At 39.9% G+C, this 19,887-nt stretch overlaps 1 protein-coding gene across 1 annotated transcript; it reads left to right on the top strand.

Moving 5' to 3' along the window:
* Nucleotides 1-3,290: 3,290 nt before the first annotated feature.
* Nucleotides 3,291-14,112, top strand: BTBD3 (BTB (POZ) domain containing 3). Its single transcript, XM_014966466.1, has 4 exons — nucleotides 3,291-4,410; nucleotides 4,963-5,053; nucleotides 5,557-5,675; nucleotides 9,731-14,112. Exons 1-4 carry the CDS (start codon nucleotides 4,088-4,090, stop codon nucleotides 10,761-10,763), a joined length of 1,566 nt encoding a protein of 521 aa, XP_014821952.1. The 5' UTR covers nucleotides 3,291-4,087; the 3' UTR covers nucleotides 10,764-14,112.
* Nucleotides 14,113-19,887: the final 5,775 nt, after the last annotated feature.

A 19,887-nucleotide genomic window follows, 5' to 3' on the forward strand; every position in this document is an offset into this window, starting at 1 on the left:
AAGGAAAAAAAAAAAAAACAAAATTTGAAAGAAGGGGGGGGGGGGGAATAGAAAAACTTTGCTGTACTTGTTGTTGTGGGAGGAGGGACTGATGTAATATGTGGAAGAGTACTCCCATCAGCCCCAGAAATTAAATGATTTCTCAATTGGAATTTACCTTTAGTAGTACTGTATTATTTAAAGTTGTACCAAGGTTTGTGCTATAATATGACTCCTGTGCCAACCATCACAATGGTGTCGAGTTATAATATGGTCTTAAAGGATAAATGAAACTGGGATTGCAGGTATGTTGCACACATTTGGATTTGGACAGCTTGATGCTTCCATTTTTCTCAATATTTAGTCAGGAGCTGATTTCCAAGGGCTTGTACCTTGCTGCTAGTAATTTGAAATTGGCATGTAACTTGATGCATAATATCTCAGTCTTGGAATATAGTCCTTTGCTTAATTCTTCATCTCTGGCATTTTTGATTTTCATTAGCCCAGTGTTAAGATGTAAGAGTGGAATTTCCTGCACCCTCAAATGAAAGCATTTCTGGTCTGGCTGCTTTGCTTACAATATAAAGGTTTATGTGTTTTTGTTCCCTTTTTCTAAGTTGTGTGTATCAGGTTTGATTCTGTTAATATAGAAAATTGAGAATTGCTGAAGAAGATTAGGAACACATCATAATAAACTTTCAGAAATTGATAGATCTTTGGGTGAAAGAAGGTCTATTTCCTTGATCCTCTTGCCGTCAGACTGATTTGAAATTGGGATTTTGACTAGCCTTTCAACAGGGAGTACTTCATAGCTTGCTTTTACTGACTTCTAACATGCTGATTTTTAAATTCGTTCACAGTAAATGTACAGTAAGAGAACAAAACTATGTTGTAGGAAAATAGATGGAAGTTGCTGCCAAAATGGAAAGAATAGTGAGTTTGGGGTTTTTTTTCCCCATTTCACATGCACCTAATGATTGGTTTAGGAGACAGTTTCTGAGCTGATGAAGTGCAGTGGAAGGTGCTATAAAGCCTGTAACAGGTTTGTAATTTTTCATAGACACTTTTGGAGTCTTTTGTGGAATTGGCACTATTTTCCAGTTACAGCAGACCAGATTTTGGTGGGTGGCTTAAGGACAGACAACGATGGCAGTTAGCCTTTTAATTACTGGAGTGGATTTTTATCCTGCCGTCTTGTCTGCTGGGGATCTGACTTGTGGATTCAGGCAGAACATAATTCAGCTGCAGCTTCTCCCGCTTTTCCATCCCCAGGGAAGTACAACATGTTCTACAGGTGTTGTGTTCTACACAAGTCAGAGGTATGGTGGACTCCTACAGGTTCACATTTAGAAAGATCTGTCTTCTCCAGGCTGAGTGGAACGGTCAGTCTGTCTGTCATTCTCTCTCTCTTCTGTAGGTTCTCAGTGACCTTATCTGGTGTGTGGATAATCTTTGGGTTTGTAGTGGTCAAGTGATATGAAAAAATGTGTGAGGAGCTTGATTTTTATGTACTTTGGTAGTCTATAAAATGGATTTATGTAATGAAAACCAAATATCCCATATGAATCTCCTAACCACTGCTGTCTTTCGCCTTCTGCCAACTGCAATGCTGAGAACCAGATTTTCTGAAGAGTACATGGTTTTTGTGTTATCTTTAAGGGTTTTTTAAAAACTTCTTCCTTCTGAAGTGTATTTCCCACGCAGTGGCAAAAGGGTTATTCTTGTAACTGGAAGGGCTGGAAATTTACATAAGGAGGGGGAAAAAAACTTATGCAAAGTCAACAAACTCAAATTTTGTGCTGAAAATACCTGCTGTGTTCCTGTTATAAGCTCTCCGCTGTAAGGAGTTATAAGCATCCCATTTGTGGGATGAGTTTTGTTCTCCTTTACCCCTTCTTTTACCTCTACAGTTCAATATAGCTTAGATTGTTATTTTCCTTTCCAAATCAATCTGTTGCAGATGTAAGAGGAAAGCAGAGAGAAAAGAAAGAAAAACCTGATAGAAAATACTTTTTTGGTAATTGCGTAACCTGATTCTTGGTGTATTTAGGAACATACCTGATTTTCAGCCACACTAGGCATAAGCTACCATCTTTTAAACTGCTGGGGAAGGTGATTTTGCACTAAGATGTTGGGTTGTGAAATGTAGCAACTAAGTCATGGATGCATATCCTTCTGTGTTCCCCTTCCATAAGCAATGATTTCAGACAGAGGGGACAGATGTGTGTCTGGAAATGGTATCTTTTCAAACCCCGGCAGCAAAGTCTTTAGATCGTGAACTGCCAGGTTGTTTAGTCGGTGCTTAATATGGAGTGTGTCCCAAGGATACCCGATAATCTTTAAAATACCTGCACTTGGGTTTTACTTTTTTGGGTTTAAAGACATTTGGAGATTGCATGTTACAAAACTGTAGCTGTGATTCAAGCCGTTGTGATGGTGTTTAAATAAATAGTCGAAGTAACATTTCTGTGCTTCAGTTAAGTCAGCAGCAGATTTCTGTCAGGGATTTCAGTGAGGTCAGCCATTTCTCCACCAGCCTTTGATCACTTTAATTTCACTGTTGTACTCTTGTCCAGCAAAGCTAATTAAGGCTAAAAGTGGCTAAATTTGCTTTGAAAGCAAAGAGGATTTTTTCCTTTAAAAGTTGAAAATAATTATGAAATCCTTTTTTAGTTATCCCCCCAATATTTTAAGGTGTAAAATGTTGACACCTATTAGTTAATATTTTTTATTTTCCTGCTTTTGTTTTTAAGTTGCTATGCTTGCTTGGGTTTTTGTATACTTGACCAGCTATTAAGGAAATGTGATCTAAATTTAAGTTCTAAACTAATAACTAAAAATTAGTTGCCTTTCCTATTTCAGTGGTTTGGTTGGCATAGTTTATATCCTGTTTATTTCAGAAAGTATTTGTGAATAAAATTGGAGTGTGGATGCATCTCAAGTGATTTCTGCCTGAGATTCTCTAAATCATTAGACTTTTTCATTTAATGCTGTGAAATATTGATTAAATGTATTCACTCTGATTTGCTTTAATCTGATTGCACATCCAGAAGTTTTCTTCTGATGTGGTGCAGCCACGTCTGGTGTAAGCTGGCTTAATTAGCACTGCTTAGTGATTCAGGACCCCTGTCAAAGGCTATTACATTATCTAGAAACATAAGGAGTTAAAGCTAAAGCTGTGACCTCATCTCTATTCACGTTACACTGGAATAGAAGCTGCACTGAAAGGGATTGTTTAACTGCATCGCTGTCTTTGCTGCTGCTAGTTGATTGCTTTAATTTGGTTCTGCTATCTATAGCGTGCTTTTGCTGAACATCTGTTATGGCAGGGATTTGTGGGAACACTGGAGACGTATGAAGTCATGCTAATATCGACTGCATGTGGAAATAGCTCCCATAGAAATATTTAGACTCAAATACATCTTTCTACCTGATTTCAACTTTTTATTGCTTCCCCTGTGAAAATTTAAGCAGCATCAAGGAGAGCTAAAAGACACATGCTTCTGGCCAATCTTGCACTTACACAACTGTGCATGGCATTTATTACTTTATCACTTAGCCCTAGGTATGAAACGAGGAGTGCACAACTGCTGTCGCTTTAATGTCGGAGCGGCATACGTTACAATAGGTGTCACTGTGCGGCTGGGTCCAATCGTTATCCGTGACTTCAGCTATTGGCTCTGAGCGCTGGGTGACTCCATCTGCAGCGCTGCAATACCTACTCTGTTCCCATCCCTTCAACGCACAAGTTCAGCTCGCCGAGCAGACCAGCAGTGCTACAGCGCGCGTCTTGCTAGCCCCCTTCAGAGAGCCGGTGCTACAGCCACGCGTCTACCCTCTTGGCAGAGTGTAGTGCTTTCAGGCAAATCCTCATCAGGAGATCTGGAAAGAAATAAAACTGGCAGGAATGATGGGGCTGTATTTAACAATTCAAGTACTGGATCAAACTTAAAGCCAGTTTGTTACTCGGTGCACTGGAAAGGTCACCTTGTCTTGCTGGAAAAGAAGCAAACTCTCAGTTGTGCTGCTCTCTGTTTAACAGCTTCCACGTGCATTTGTTAATGTTTCTGGCTAGTTAGGCAATCTAGCTTTACAGACAGGTATACTCATGGTAGATGAGAAAGGAAAGAACATGAAATGTCTCACCTTCTTCTTGATGCTTCCAGAGACGGTCAAGAACAGGTCCAAGAAGAGCTCTAAGAAGGGAAATAGCAGCAGCAGTAGCAGCAGCAAATTGCCTCCAGTTTGCTATGAAATCATTACCTTGAAGACGAAAAAGAAGAAGAAGATGGCTGCTGATATTTTTCCCCGAAAGAAACCAACCAACACTAATACAACTGCTGTCCAGCAGTACCACCAGCAAAATCTCAACAACAACAACACTATTCCAGCACCTAATTGGCAAGGACTTTATCCAACCATCAGAGAGAGGTAAGTTCAGGGCAGTTTATTTTTGCTGTTTGAATGGGATAGTGAAAAGTAGCAAAATGTTTCTAATACATATGTTTAGTTATTTGTTTGCTGAAGAAAACACAGTTCTCTTTTTTTCCGTGTGTGTGAAACAAGTATTTTGGTAATGGAAAATATTTTAATATCTCTTTTCCAGACAGTGCAGCTGTTTGTCTTGAGTAAATAAAAATGTTGCTGGAAGCTGCAGCATACCCGTAAAGATTTGCTTTTAGTGCCTTAGTGGGGGTTTTCAGTGATACATGCTCTTGACATTGATTTCCACTTTTCAAAAAGTTCTCAGAAGTTTGGGTGGTTGTTTTTTTTTTTATTGCACACACCCCTACCCCCATTTCTGCTAACTTTTTTACTTTGGTATATTTGTGTGATGATGTGTAAAGTAGCTTAAAACAAAGTGTGACCTCCTTCTCTTTACTAACGTGCAACTTCAAGGTGTTAAAAAATTGAATTTCTTGGGTCTGGGGTAAGTACAGAATTACTGGGCTCCATAAGCTAACTCGCTGCCTCTGTTTGTAGAAATGCAGTGATGTTCAACAATGACTTGATGGCAGATGTTCATTTTGTGGTCGGGCCACCAGGTGGGACCCAGCGGCTGCCAGGACACAAAGTAAGCAACAGCTGCATTATCAGCTCGGGCGGGGATGGGCAGAGAGAGCTCCCACCGTTACACCGGGACGTAGCGTGGGACACTCAGCTCTTCTGGGACAGGCATAATTCTTTATTTTAAGAGGCTACATGCAGTGGAATCGTCTGTCCCTTGCTTTTCTTTGTGTTTTCTGTTAAACATTACACTTCTGCTAAGGCAGTCATTGTAAAGTTAGGAATACTGCTTTGTGCTGCTGATTAATATTACTCTTGGGATTTTCTAGAAATAGTTAACTTCTGTAGTGGGTATGAGTGTTTTCCAGTAGCTAATGCATATATGCCCCTGTGAGTAAAATGCAGGGGAAATGTGTAATTCTGTTCTTAGCTTTGACTTCATTTCTTACCGAAGTGTGTCTGTAGAGTCTGTCAGTGAAGCCTAGTGTGCTCAGAGTGGCTCTCCCACATTGTTTTTGTTGGCAGTGTTTTCAGTTTAAAGCATGAAATAAGATTTCCCTTTCTCAACAGTATGTCCTGGCTGTTGGGAGCTCTGTATTCCATGCGATGTTTTACGGAGAGCTTGCTGAGGACAAAGATGAAATCCGTATACCAGATGTTGAGCCTGCTGCTTTTCTCGCAATGCTGAAGTAAGCATCATTCATCTGCTGGATATGTTTTCCTTTATGATGTATACATACCCTGGTAATGTCATAGTTAAAGTATTAGACTTGCATATAAACAGAAAGAAAGCAGTTGTTTAAAATATTCCTCTTTTTGTGTTTCAAGCATTTTAAACTTTTAGGTCATTTTGCTCTTCCCCTCTAATTCCAGGCATGCATATATTGGTCTAATGTAGGCAGTTATAAATAATAACTTTGACAAGGGATCTTTGGGCACATTGTATACTGTAATGCCTATTGATCTGATTTGTCACTACAGGTTACACAGAGGAATGGAGTTACTAAAAAGAATTGTCAGCTGTAACAAAAAACCCCTGTTCTACATTGCAAGGGTAGTGAAAAGTTAAAAACACACACACAAAAAATCCCCAAACCCTGAATTGCTGGTTTTGTATATTGACATCATTCCAGCTCTTTTATAAACTTGCTGTGTGCAGGTCTTATCTTAGAAAAATGACCCAAAGTTATTGAATATAGCCTCTCAAAATTAAATTTCTCCGCATCTGTCATATTGATGCATTTGGAGAGTGATAACAAGGCTGTTTACATTAATAGCATTTTTTATTCTAAGGGGGGAAAAAAGTCTGTTTACATGATCATTATTTTTCATCTTGCAAACTGCATAAGAACTACTGTCTTCCTAAATGAGCATAATGAAGCAGCTTCCCTGCTGAGTTGTCCTTGAATGTATCTATTAAACTCTGATTATTAAAGAGAAATACCCTATTAAGAAATGCTATGGCTTTAAGGGTTTTTTTCCCCTTCAACTTTAGTAACTGCCATTGCCTTCTGATAAAGAATATACATTAGTATCTGATAGTGATCCTTTTAATACGCTGCAGATTTTCTTGCCTGTAATGGTGTAATCACTAGCTAGCAATGTATTGTATTTCATAGATTCTTTTGATGAGCTTGTGATTACAGAACGGTTTCTTTTTTTCTTTTACATTTCAGTGGCACTGTGGGTGGACATTTAAGGTTTCATACAGAGTTTGTTGCATAGAGGTTTTTATAGGTTATCATGAACATCAGAAATGTTCTGTGCAAATATCAGTAGCTGTCAGGAAAAGCTGAAGTCACACAGATGTTCTATAGACTTGGAATACCAAGTTAAGATATGACATTTTGTAGGTAGGTGTGTTATGGATCTCTGCTTTGGGCCTTTTTAGTTTTGCAGGTGTTTTTTGCAGAGCTCAGACTTGTGTTTTACTTTCATGCAGAATTCTATAAGGCACAAATACAAGATACTTGGATTCACCCAGGCCCCCTTCCTTTTTGAACAGCAAATCTGTTTCACTCTGGCTAAGCATGATTTGCCATAAAAAACCTGAATGCTTTCTTAATTTATCATTAAGAAATGTGTTTAGAGAGCAGACCTGGAAAAGAGTATCACTGATGGCCTCTAGGTCTTGACATGTTACTTAGCCCATGGCAATTTTGAAAACTATCTTTGAGAGAAATGCCAGAACCATGGAACTCTTCACCTTCTCAGCTTTTATTTAATAAAAACCAAAAGAACACAAGAAGTTTGTGTGGATGTTGAGCTACACTTGCCAGTACTAACTTCTACTGACACTGTGCGCCTGAATCTGCAGAGTGCTCCTGTGTCTGCGACCGCCGGGGGTGTCTGCAGTCGTGACAGTGCAGGGAAGGGATGTTGCTCAGCAGTGCAGCATTCCCTCCTTGCAGGATTCAGTGTGTGTGCTGCACTGGGTGGAGCTCGAGGGGAGCCACAGTCCCCTTCACTCCTCTCCCCTTGGGAAATCATCCAATACATTCCTTGCAACTGCTTTGAGCAGTGGATGGCAGAAGGCTCATGATACTGTTGCTACAGAAGGAAAAGACTGTTTACCTATCCCAAAGCAGCTTTCTCCTTCATCTGCTCCTTTCCACAGATGAGAGGGATGCATCATAATTTTTGTTAGAAAATACCTTGAATGTGGTTTTGTGGTTTGGGACTTATTTTTGTTGTTTGGTTTTTTTGGTTTTTTTCCCCCCCTGAACAGTGAATTCTTAGAGCATAAATGTTTGGTTGTCTTTTACTATATAGTGGGCATTCTGCCAACAAACATCAAACAAGGTATTGCCAGATATAACACAGGAAATAATACAACTGGTAGATACTAATTATTCTCCCAGTATAAAATTGCTTTGGCTGTTCTCTACAGTTTTAAAATTAGGGTTAAATTCATAGTCTAGCTGACACACTGAATTGGTGTCTTCAATGTATTATATCTTGTCATAATCTTGACTGTTCAAGTTAGAACCATGGTCTCATCTTATCCCAGGATAAACGTGTTAGTAAAACATCAAACCCTGTGGTCTAGCAGAATCCTCTGTTTAAGAACAGGGTGAAATGGGAATATCAGCAATTGCAGACCAGAGTTGGTGCATTGGCAGAGTGAGAAGTGTGGAATATTGCTGACAGCTGATCTGTGCTGTGTCTGTTGTAAATCAGTGATATTAGTTCTTCACTTTCATGAATATTAAACTAGCAACTTTTGTGCTATTTCAGTTTAAAACAGATGTCATGGTTCTCTGCTGTACTAGCAGGCAAAGAGAAGCAATAGAAAGGAGAAAAGACTTGGAAAGCAATGAGGAGAATCATAAAATGGAAAGAATTGATACATTGAAATTTTTTTGGATAGTAAAGGAGCTAAGCCTGTAACCAGCGATATATAGATGTGCTCTTTGTTGTTACAAATAGCCCAGCTGAAACCAAGTAATAAAGGTGCTTTTTTTTAAAAAAAAAAAAAGTTTTGGATTTGTGTAAGTATTCTTTTTATCTGTAACCTCTTAGATTTTATTGTATTGCTTGAGCAGTATCTGCTCTGAGCATGTATTTTAAGTGCAGCTTGGAGGATAGTACCCTACACCTGCAAAAATAGAAACAAAGATATTTACAGCTACAATCAGATCAGTGTCAGTACTAATTCCACTTTATAAGCACATCTGTTCTGCAAAAAAATTGTGTTGGGAAACCTGCTAACTAGAAAATTTTAATTAGTACAGGGTCGCATATAACTTCAGGTTTACTGGGGAAGGCACTTTTGTCAACCGTAACCATCAAGGCTTCCTTATCCCTATGAAGAGTAAAATTGCATTTGGCATGGTTTTAGCACATTGCATTCACCAGCTGCAAATGGGGCCCTGAAGCATGAGATATTAAAAAGAACAAACTGTACAATGCTTCATTTCTCTGAGCAATGAATCCCAGCAGTTTAGTCATATAAATAGAATTTCACCTTCATCTCTTCCACCACACTACCGTAGCAGTAAAGCTTTTTTCCTCCTTATGCAATGAGACTGAGAGAAAACACAGTACTAGTGGAGCTAGGATGTTACAAGGATTAAGAAATCTGAAAACTGGAATCCTGTGCCTTTCATTTTTCTATCTGCTTTATCACCCAGTTTAAAAACAAGCTTAAAAAAACCAAAGCAAGCCAACCCCCCTAAAAAAACCCAATGCAGTAGTTATGAAAATAGATAGCAACTGTTATACTTTGATAGCATTTCTCTTCTTAGACTACTTGCTTATTCCCAATAAACTTGTTTTCATTCTGATACCGATATATCCACCTCAGTAAATCACCATTCACCATCATGGGACATCCAGTCTAAGTAGTCTTTGTAAAACATGTTCCAGACTGTTGTGTTAGCCAAGTAAGGTAGCTGTTGAGGAGCTACTGCCAGGGAAGATAGCCTCTCATTAGCCAGAGCATATATGGAGGGAAAACAGAGCTGTAGGGACCATAGTTTGTAAACATAACCATTGTCTACATAGTATGTACCCCAAATGTGATGTTTTATCCACCTTAGATTTAAGCCTGTTCTGTTCCATGGTCTTACATGAGTGATGAATTTGGTTTGTACTTTGTGGGTGTAATCAATGTTCCCCAAAAGCACTGCTTAGTTTTAATGTGGAGTCATTTAAATATTCTTTGTTTATAATTTTCGGATGTCGTTGACAAATTGTGTTTTTGTGTTAAGCAGCAGTGTTACATGCATGTGTTTTATTTCAGATACATATATTGCGATGAAATTGATTTGGCTGCAGATACTGTACTGGCCACTCTTTATGCTGCCAAGAAGTATATTGTCCCTCATCTTGCCCGGGCCTGCGTCAACTTTCTAGAAACAAGTCTAAGTGCAAAGAATGCCTGTGTGCTGCTTTCCCAGAGCTGCTTATTCGAGGAACCTGACCTGACCCAGCGCTGTTGGGAAGTGATTGATGCCCAAGCTGAGCTAGCATTGAAGTCTGAGGGATTCTGTGACATTGATTTTCAGACACTTGAAAGCATTCTCCGAAGGGAGACTCTGAATGCCAAAGAAATTGTTGTTTTTGAAGCAGCTCTGAACTGGGCTGAAGTGGAGTGTCAGCGACAAGAGCTAACGGCTACCATAGAGAACAAGCGCAAAGTCCTCGGAAAGGCTCTGTACTTGATACGCATCCCTACGATGGCACTCGACGACTTCGCAAATGGCGCTGCTCAGTCTGGGATTCTGACTCTCAATGAAACCAATGATATCTTCCTCTGGTACACTGCTGCCAAAAAGCCAGAGTTACAGTTTGTAAGCAAGCCCCGGAAAGGCCTCGTTCCTCAGCGGTGTCACCGTTTCCAGTCCTGCGCTTACCGCAGCAACCAGTGGCGCTACAGGGGCCGGTGTGACAGCATCCAGTTTGCTGTTGATAAGAGAGTGTTTATTGCTGGCTTTGGGCTATACGGCTCCAGCTGTGGATCAGCAGAGTACAGTGCCAAGATTGAACTCAAGCGACAAGGAGTTATCCTAGGCCAGAACTTGAGTAAATATTTCTCAGATGGTTCTAGTAACACTTTTCCCGTGTGGTTCGAATATCCAGTGCAGATTGAGCCTGACACGTTTTACACAGCTAGTGTGATTCTGGATGGTAACGAACTCAGCTATTTTGGACAAGAAGGAATGACAGAAGTTCAGTGTGGGAAGGTGACTGTTCAGTTTCAGTGCTCTTCGGACAGTACAAATGGCACTGGGGTGCAGGGAGGGCAAATTCCTGAACTGATATTTTATGCTTGAATGAAAGTGTGTGGAGATGAAGCATTTTGCTATGAAGAACCTGTCTGGTTCAGGCCTACTGACACTTAGCTTTTTATCTGCAGATATGTGATCAGTACAGGTAATATGTAACTAATGTGGGCAAGTTACTGGCTTGCCATACTTGTAGCATTGTTGGTGATAAAGTTTAACTGTAATATTTAAACTGGAAGCTCTTAGGAACAAGCAAGTTTTAAAGGCTTTGTAAGAGAGGTGCCTGTTTGCTGGTGATGCTGACTTTCTTTGATGCACCTGTGAATCACCAGAGGATGTCCTCCTCTTTTATCTCACTAAATGCTGCATTCATTGATCCATTTTCTCTTTCTTTGTTTCCTGCTTTCTGCTTGTAATTATTTGGGAAGGTAGGGGTAGAAAATGAGGAGCCTTGTTTTATAGCTCTCCTTTCTGCTCTTCAGACTCAAGAGATTCTAGTAAACTGAACTGAACTGCTTTTGATCATGGGAGCTGAAAGAAGTGCTTCAGTTATAAATAGAGAAAGCATAGGTTCAAACCTTCATCCTGTCAGATTCTTCTGCAGCCAACTATTTGGGATGGCTGCAGAGGAAGATGGAGAGAAGCAGACAGTTTCAGGAAGCTACACAGCAGGCCGACTGTGTCCACAGTGCATGGACATGTTTACAGTGGAGGGAGGTGTGGGCTTGGCAAGTTACCCACAAAGTTCATTTCCTAGAAATCCTACCTTGAAGGTAAGGAAGTACTTGCACATGTTGAAATTGTACATGCAGCTTTTGAAACCCTACTCCCATGACCTAATTTTTGCTACATTGAAGTTGGTTTGCTATTTAAATGGCTTTTCTTTGAACCCTTGCTAAATAAATGGGAATTAATATCTAGCATCCTATGCAGGATAATTTTTATTTGTTTTCGGTGGGGGTTTTTTCTTACTCCTAGACATGGTAGAGGCAGATTATAGCAGAACAAAAGAATGTACCAATCCTGACTTGAACTTTTTTAATACCAATCCTAACTTTAACTTTTAATATGAGATTTCTTGTTCTTCTTACGGTAGTTACTCAGTGGAAATTTAGACAAAGACAAGGTTCCCAACTGTGATCATATTGCACTTAGTATATATCATCAGATCTAACAGTGAGGAGGAGGAAGTCTTCTCTAATGGTTAGTGTTGGATCTCTTGCATATGTTTATGGTTACCTGTCAGAGGATTATGTGGTGCAGAACTTTTCCTTGTCTGATTTTTTTCTTTTTTATTATTGTTTTTTCAAGCTTCCTGTCATACATCTGTATTGTTTTTGGAAAAGTCTTAGGGATCAGGATTCCTCTATCAGGGAAGGAAACCAGTAAGAAATACAGGTACTATTTAAATATAAGAAAATCCTTTACTGTTGCATTGGGACAGTTGCTTCTCGGAGGCACAATACCTATTGTAAAACATCTCATTCTTATTTCATCTCTGAAGTGGGTTCTATTTGTTGTGTATGTTTTAACAAATTGAGAGGACCAAATGATTCTTTAGACAGGCTGAAGATTAATGTTATAGTATATCAACACATTAATCCAGCATAACCCTAAATTCACTTGTCAGTTTTGTAATAAAAATGTTTTTCTCATATGATTTCTTACCAGTTTAATACTATTACTCTAAGTGTTTCTTGACGGTTGAGATCCTGGCCCCTGGCCATCGTAAAGTGCCAATACATCTTTGCAGTGTCCAAAATACTGTCTGAAGTAAGGAAAACTGGAGCGTAGACGTCAAACACTTGATGGCCAAATCCCAGATCTTCTCTCTAGGTAATGAAAGGAGAGTCAGGTAAAAAACTGCCCTGCAAGATCTATGCTTTTCACCCATCTTAGTGTTTAATGTTTTATATACATACATACCTATGACTCTGTGTGTGTGTGTAAGCAACATTCTTTCTGAAATGTAAATACCCTCAAAATATATAGAAAAATGTTTTGGTTTTTTTTGCAACAGATGTACATAATCCATACTGTTAGTGACATCTAAACAGAGTGCTCCATGGAAAACTCCCAGAGAGAGATTTTAAAAAGCCTCCAGTTAATTGTATTTAGATCTGCAGCATAAAATAGACAAGAGTATAATTGTATGGACTGGAGGAAAAGTTGCTGAAGAGACTGCAAAAGAGACTCTTAAGATGAGGTAATGGTCATCTACTTTTAGACAACATCTGAGCAGCAGCTCCATTTATTTAAATACATTTAAAGGCAGAGAAAGACGCTAATCAGCTGACTAAGTTTTCTTACAGCAAGCAATTGATGTAGATGTAATTACTCTGATGATCAGATGGACAAGTTGCTTGCAGTAGCAAGGTGCATTCGAGTTGTTTGGAAAAAAATCAGGTGCCTCAGCTGGTGGGACAAATCAGAGAATACTGCACTGGTATAACTAGGCTTGGGTTCTCACTTTTAATTTATGTTTTGGGTTTTACTTATCTACACGTAAAGGTGAGGTATCTACTACATTCACTGGCTGGAGCAGAAGTTAGGCGATCAAAATACTGTGTAGCTGTAATATGTAGAAAATGAGCTGTTATTTAATTATTTTTTTTTTTTCTCCTTTTATGAAATCTTTTTGACAAAGTGGGATGAAAGCAACCTCTAGCTTAATTCCTTTGAGTCCATTCCAGGTTTTAGAAGCTGGTGCATGTAGAGTTTTTCAATAGGAATGAATAAACATAAGCACCTCAAAACACCTTTCAATGCTTACAACGCAACTTGATTCTGAGCACTGCTTGATGCTAACAGGTACTGGTATATAAGAAGGTAACCAGTACCAGTCACTCATGAAGGCACGTAACAGGTGTCTAAATGGTTGGTTTCGCAGTAGCATCCCAGCATGAATACACTGACATTTTGCAAGCATCAGCCATATCAACCTGGAATGTAAGCATAATGTTGATAGAGATTCTTCCGTAGAGTCTGTCTTAAACTGTACCTGGCCATCTTTGCTACTTGTATGTTTGAGTTTCCTGGTGAGGAGAATCTGCGATAAGAGAGTATAATGTAATATACTTTCTGCATATCTAAAATAGTATTTAAGTAAACATTTTAATTTCTACATACTTATTGCACTGACCTGTTGTGGGATTTTTTTTTTTTTATTTGTTGTGATAAACTCGGCTAACTTCAGGTCCCAGCACCCATTCGTGCTGGAGCAGTGTTTGACCTTAGCAGGCTTACAGCATTATTTATAAAGGACAGATATATATAAATATGAAGTACCTCATGTTGAATGTTATTGTACTGTATCTTTAATGTCACAGTGCAGATCTTGTTGGACTCATGAATGTGTATAATCACGTTAAACATACAAATAAAAATGGTTCTTAAATGCTTGTTTCCTGCAGTATCTTTGAAGCACGAGCTTTGAAAGCCTTTGCTTAGTTTTCTCTTTTAGCTATTTCCATTGTTATACAGTTGTGCACTGATATTTGTTGAGCTTATGTATTCAGAGATCTTTTGATCCCTAAAGAAGTAAAAGTCTAAGGAAAAAACAAAGAAGAACAATGAAAATGTTAATCAGCTACATTGTAAAAAGGTTGACTATTAAGCTAATGAGCTAGAGTGAATGAATTCATTTATGTGCTTTATGAAAGACCTTGTCTACCAGCATTAATATTTTAATGTTCTATTAATATTATTAAGTATGTGGAGATGAAGGGGGGGAGGGTTTCATGTTTATTCTAGAAGACAGTTGGGACAGGAAAGGTCATAGTTTTCAGTCTCTGATATATCACAATAAAAGACATGGTTAGTGCCAAGAGGCCATTCTCTGCTGAAAAGTTAATTATATAATATTATTCAGACTTCTGGCTATTTCCTTACTTTTTTTCCAGGAAATTTGAAACTTCATTTTAAATACTTTTATGGTCAGTGAAGCTGAAGCCCCTCTTCTGTGTTGTCCATCTCCAAGAGCTTTCAGATATTACTAGGTGATGCTAAGAAATGTTCCACACTGTGGTGCAGAGACGTGGAAATTTAATTGAGGAAATCTTCCCTAGTGAAAACAGTACCTTCAGACTTGATCCAGTATTCTGATTAAAGCATGTTTACAGTCATCAAACTTGTCACTTTTGGTAAGTTGTTTTCCTAGAATTCTTACTGCAATACTTGGTACCACACTATTATGTTCTTGATCCAAATTCTCTTATGTGTCCAGTGCTTCTCAGTAGTTTGGGAACTGGCTTCAGACAGGAAGTGTGCTATGCTTTGTTCTGCGCTAGTGATACCAGCTCTTACATGTGTGGTAGATGTCAGTGTGATTTGGTGCAGTAAGGACCACATTGGCAGCAGCAGTCTAGCTAGGTATGTTGGAGGAGATCGGTGTTGCTAGTGGCCTCAGTTTCTCTGATAAACAAGAACTAAATAGACGAGATGAATGAAGAATGTCCTAGCTCATCCAAAGTGACATTCTCCTCTGTTTCTGGCTGAAATCTGACAGAAGTGCTAGGACACTTGCTTTGGAAATTGAAGTTGAGATGTGTTGATCTCTTGCACTGTGTTCAGTGATGCAGAGAAGCATGTGTGTACTCACACCAGAAAAAAAGGAGTTTGAAGTGGAAGGAAAACAGTGAGGATGTTTCTAGGTTTGGGAGGAAGACGACTCCAAGAGCTGAATTCCATTATTTGTCTCAGATGTAAAATCCTGCTTGGTGGAGAAGGGCTCTGTTCCTGCTTAGTTAGAAAACTCGTTAGGAGCTGACAGCCACCACCTCTCACAAAAGCCAGGTCCCATCTAAAACGTGCTCCTTGCGAGTGCTCAGCTTTCAGGACTAGGAACCCAAAATTTCTTGGCCTCTGATGGGCAAGACTGCTTATCCTACAGCCCTGGACAAGCCTGGACCTCCTTAAAGGAGCTGACTGGGACTGCTGTAAACAGGAGGGTCTTTTTGGACTTCTTAAGCTCAGCTCTCAGTGGAAGCTGAGATCCTGGCACAGGGGTCAGATGAGGACTTCAGCTCATCAGCAGTGTTTGGCCACTGTGAAAAGCAGCGGCTTTTAAGTCAGCCTGTTCTACCATGCTTGCAAGCAATCAGTGGGAGCAGGATTACCTGCTGATTTCCTGAAGGCAATGAAAGGAGCTGCTTTCTCACATGGCAGAGTGACCATATTCAAAATAAAATTAAAAAACCGCTTTTTGGCATGCTACTCTGTTTCCAGAAGTCTGAATTTATTTTCTCCCCAGGACTTCCCCATAAAGTGGGGCCCTGGCGCAATTGAAATCAGTTGGAGTTGCCCTAGTGACCTCAATAAACCCAGGATTTTCATTTGCAGTGTTCAATTTGTGTGATTATTCCCAAAACACAACATAAAACTGCTCAAAAAGGGGAAATTAATTTTAACATCCCACTGTAATCTGATTATCTAAAATATAGGTGGAAACCTTTCTATTGAATCTTACAAAACTCCTGCCCATCAGATTTTATATGCCTGCCACTGAGCTTTTCTACTAGTATGCTTTATCTTCAGCCATGAATCTATAGGCACAACAGTAAATCTGTATGAAGCTTTACATAGATTTTCACAATCTCTGTGTGGAATTCATAGCACATAAGATGCATAGTGTGGATAAGGTGTTTTTAAGACTAGAAAGTGTGTGTAAATTGCCCATAGTCTGTTCAGCATGAAGGAAAAACAAAACCAGCTATTTTGCTTGAAGGCACTGGTATTTTGAAACAGCTTCTTGAAGTCTGCTGAGCTTGTCGATAGCATCAGAAACGCATTTATATTAAGCCTTTAATTGTAGCATTTTAAAATTAGCTTTCTAATTGTTTTCTATAGACAAAGATAACATAGCTGGCCTTCAGGGATCCTCCATCCTGCTCCAATGGGGTTTACATATGAACAGATACTAGCAAATGCAATTTTCTGTATCTCATTTTAAAGCTTCACAGTTATGTTAAGTGCTGCTTGGGGAGCATCATCATTTCAGAAATAGCCATGGCTGGTTTTAGCCTAACAACAAATAGGGGCTTGCATGGGGAGGTATCTTCAGTGGTGATGCTGTGGTTAAGTACAGAGGAAGGGTTTCCATTTCCCTGAGGGGGAAACACCTTGTGTTGCCTTTTGCTGACAGCAACCACGTGCTGAACATCATGTCTAACAATTCAGCAGCCACACAGAATCGGAAGGTATAAAATGCAGCGGGAGACCACTGCATGAAGGCAGCAGTGGAAGCTCCCAGCTACAGGGCTGTAGCTGATCTCATGAGCTGAGAACTGGCATCTTGTATCATAATGCTCTCTGTGATGGAAGGTTACAGCTGGGCTGTTGAATGGCATGTGACTGTGATTTTTTCACTACTGAAATTGCATTTCCTTGTTATCCTGGGAAGGGTCTCCAGCTCTCCTCTACCCTGAGCTGCTTGTTCCTGCTCTTTGCCAGAGGCTTCCGTGTGATTGAAGCCCAGCAATTCCCTGTGTGCTGAGACTGAGGAGACTGGGAGCACCTGGTGGAAAGGACAGGCTGAGGGTGAGACGTCCCAGTGCTTTGGTCAGCTGCTCTCCTGGATGTGCTGAATGCTGACCTAGCATGGCAGGACATGGTAAATCTTGTGTGTGTGTGTGTATTTATGTATTTCAGTGTTCCCTAGTCTCACTTTCTCCAATTGCTGCTTGTGGTTAAAAGGGAAAATGAGCATTAATTCACTTTTTTTCTAGGGTGTAAGAATTGTGATTCTGCAAAGGCTAATTCATGCTTCTGTCTTTATGAAGCCAGCAGTCCCAGTGTGCTCAGGGGAAGTGGTAGGGGACAGGACTCACATCTACCTTAAAAGCATACATAGAAAAGTCTGCTTTCTTCTCTAATGCCTTGTTCTTAGAAAGTTGTGGTGCAATAAAATAAACTCATAGAGAGCAGTAAGTTGGCATGTCTGGCTTGTTTCTGTAGTGGGACTTCTTATAGATAAAAGAACCAACAAACTGTATTTAGCTTAAAATACTAAATCCTGCAGAACTTTTAGCGTATGAGGGTAACACAATATAAAGGCACTTCCAGATGTGAGGACATTGCCTTTTGGTTGCAGTCTTAAGCTAAGGTGTGATGTGTTGCTTTTCTTCTTACCCACCAGGGCACACTAGTAGTGGTACTTGCATCAGACACCATTAGTGCTTAGGGAGAAGTGATGCTGAGGGAGATCAGAGATCTGGAAAAGTATCTAATCAGAAATAAGAGCTCTCATCAGGCACAGACAATAGACAGTAAACTGGCTTCAGGAGAAGTGTTCAGGCATCATGGGAGCCAAATCAAAAGACATGAGGTAAGAATACAGTCATGACAATTATTTAAATGATTATTTTTTTTAAGTTGCTTATGCTTAACATTTTCCTAGGTCCTACAAAGAGAGACGTTGTTTTGCTGCCTTAGAATATAGCCCATACAAGTTTTTTCTTTGTCCTCCATGCTTCATATAGCAGTTTTTTTCTTATATGCTACGTAAGCTGTTTTTCCTCCTCAATGCCAGGGCATGAGCTGGCTGGCTGACCCTGCTTAGGAAAATAATTTTCAAATATAACCTATAATTGTCCTGTCAAGCACTCTCCTTTGCCCCTCTAGGTAGAGTCTTTGTTGGCTTGTAATAAGATGGTAAATAGTAGGAGTCCCAAGACACAGCTGGGAGAGAAAACTTTCCCTGCACCCCCACCGTGTCTCCAATGACGGCAGTAGCAGAGTGCTGTGTTCACTTATCAAATGCTCATACCAATTTGATGTGAATCAGGCATGGGGTCAACATGATGCCTTTCTGGTGAATTAGTTTGGGCACACAGGACAGCCTTTGCAACTTCTGTGATTTTTGCATCACCTTTCTGCCAGCTGGGAGGGGAGGAGGGAATGATCCCAGATATGGCATAAAGCCCGCTGATGTTTTGAACAAAGATGAACTGACAGAGTGAGTTCATACTGGGTCAGCATTTCATGGTATTTCTGAGCTGGTATTAGGAGCTTTAAAGATCATTGAAGTGCAACATGAGATATTTAAAATTTGGAGTTCTACCGTTTTCCAAGCAGAAGTCCCAAACAGAGCAGTCACAGTGATCAGGGGCATCACTAGCTCTGGGGTACTGGGAAAAGGCAGAGGCTTAAAACTGAACACTGGAGTGCTAAAGGCAAGTTGTGGAATGGTCAGTAAAATCAGCTGAAAGATACTGTTGCTCTGATTCATTCCTTCCTTTCCAACAATGCAGTCTGCAGTGGCAGGCTTGTTGTCACTGGTGTTGAGGGTGTATTTTCATGTAATGAAATATGACTCCCAACGTTAGCAGGGCCGAGAGCAAACACCTACTGTTTCCCACCTAGGAAAGCTGGCATTCAGCACTCCATATCTGCCTTTCTAAGAAAAAGGAGAATTCACTTTTTTTTTGTCAGTGCTGAAAATAAAATTAATTGAACTAAAGCTTGGAATGAAAAGTGAGCAAGACTTGATCTGGGAGGGAGGCTTAAAGAATGAAACCTAAAAATCTGCAATGCAGGAAGGAAGTAGGTTACAGCAGGACTGATGAATTAGTAAAGATAGTCTATCCATAATTTCAATGAGACAGGTAGGAGAGAGGAAGGTATGCATAGAAAAAGCAATACCTGCATAGTCAGGCCAAGATCAGGACCCTTCAAAGGAAAAAAATGTCAGCCAAGTTAAGGGAGCAGAAATCTCCTGTCCTTGGTTTCTGCCATTTGTCATGCTGCTCAAGTGATTGTGTAGAGGACGTGCTTTTGCTGGGCTCCTGTTAGGACACCATAGTTAGAGAAATGAATTACTCCAGAAGGCCAGAATGAGGTCTTTCAAAGGTCATTATCAGAACTGGTTTCTCATCAATACACTACTTGATTGGAGGAAAAGACTCAAAATTGCAGGGCTTTGATTGCTGAGGGGGGAAGCTTTTAACTGCTTCCTGCTGTTCTGTCATTTTGTGCTAACCCCAAATGGCCCCGTTAAATTGATGTCCTGTTTCCCATTCACTGCCCACAAATCACTCTTCTCCTGTTAATATAGGAAACACTTGCACATGATAGGAACTGGAGTGGCTAAACAGTAAATCTTAAAGCAAATAAAGAACTCAAAAGCATTTACCTAGTGATTAAGGTGTTGATTGCCTCCCCCCCCCCCCCCCCC

Source organism: Calidris pugnax, unplaced genomic scaffold (assembly GCF_001431845.1).
Source record: "Calidris pugnax isolate Ruff unplaced genomic scaffold, ASM143184v1 scaffold31, whole genome shotgun sequence".
NCBI classification, from domain to species: Eukaryota; Metazoa; Chordata; class Aves; order Charadriiformes; family Scolopacidae; genus Calidris; species Calidris pugnax.

What these genes read in the sequence shown, in the direction of transcription:
- BTBD3 (XM_014966466.1), top strand. Translation starts at nt 4,088, where the DNA reads ATGGTAGATGAGAAAGGAAAGAACATGAAATGTCTCACCTTCTTCTTG. An exon ending in AGCGGCTGCCAGGACACAAA is followed by an intron (nt 5,054 to 5,556) that starts GTAAGCAACAGC and finishes CTTTCTCAACAG; the next exon opens with TATGTCCTGGCTGTTGGGAG. An exon ending in GCTTTTCTCGCAATGCTGAA is followed by an intron (nt 5,676 to 9,730) that starts GTAAGCATCATT and finishes GTTTTATTTCAG; the next exon opens with ATACATATATTGCGATGAAA.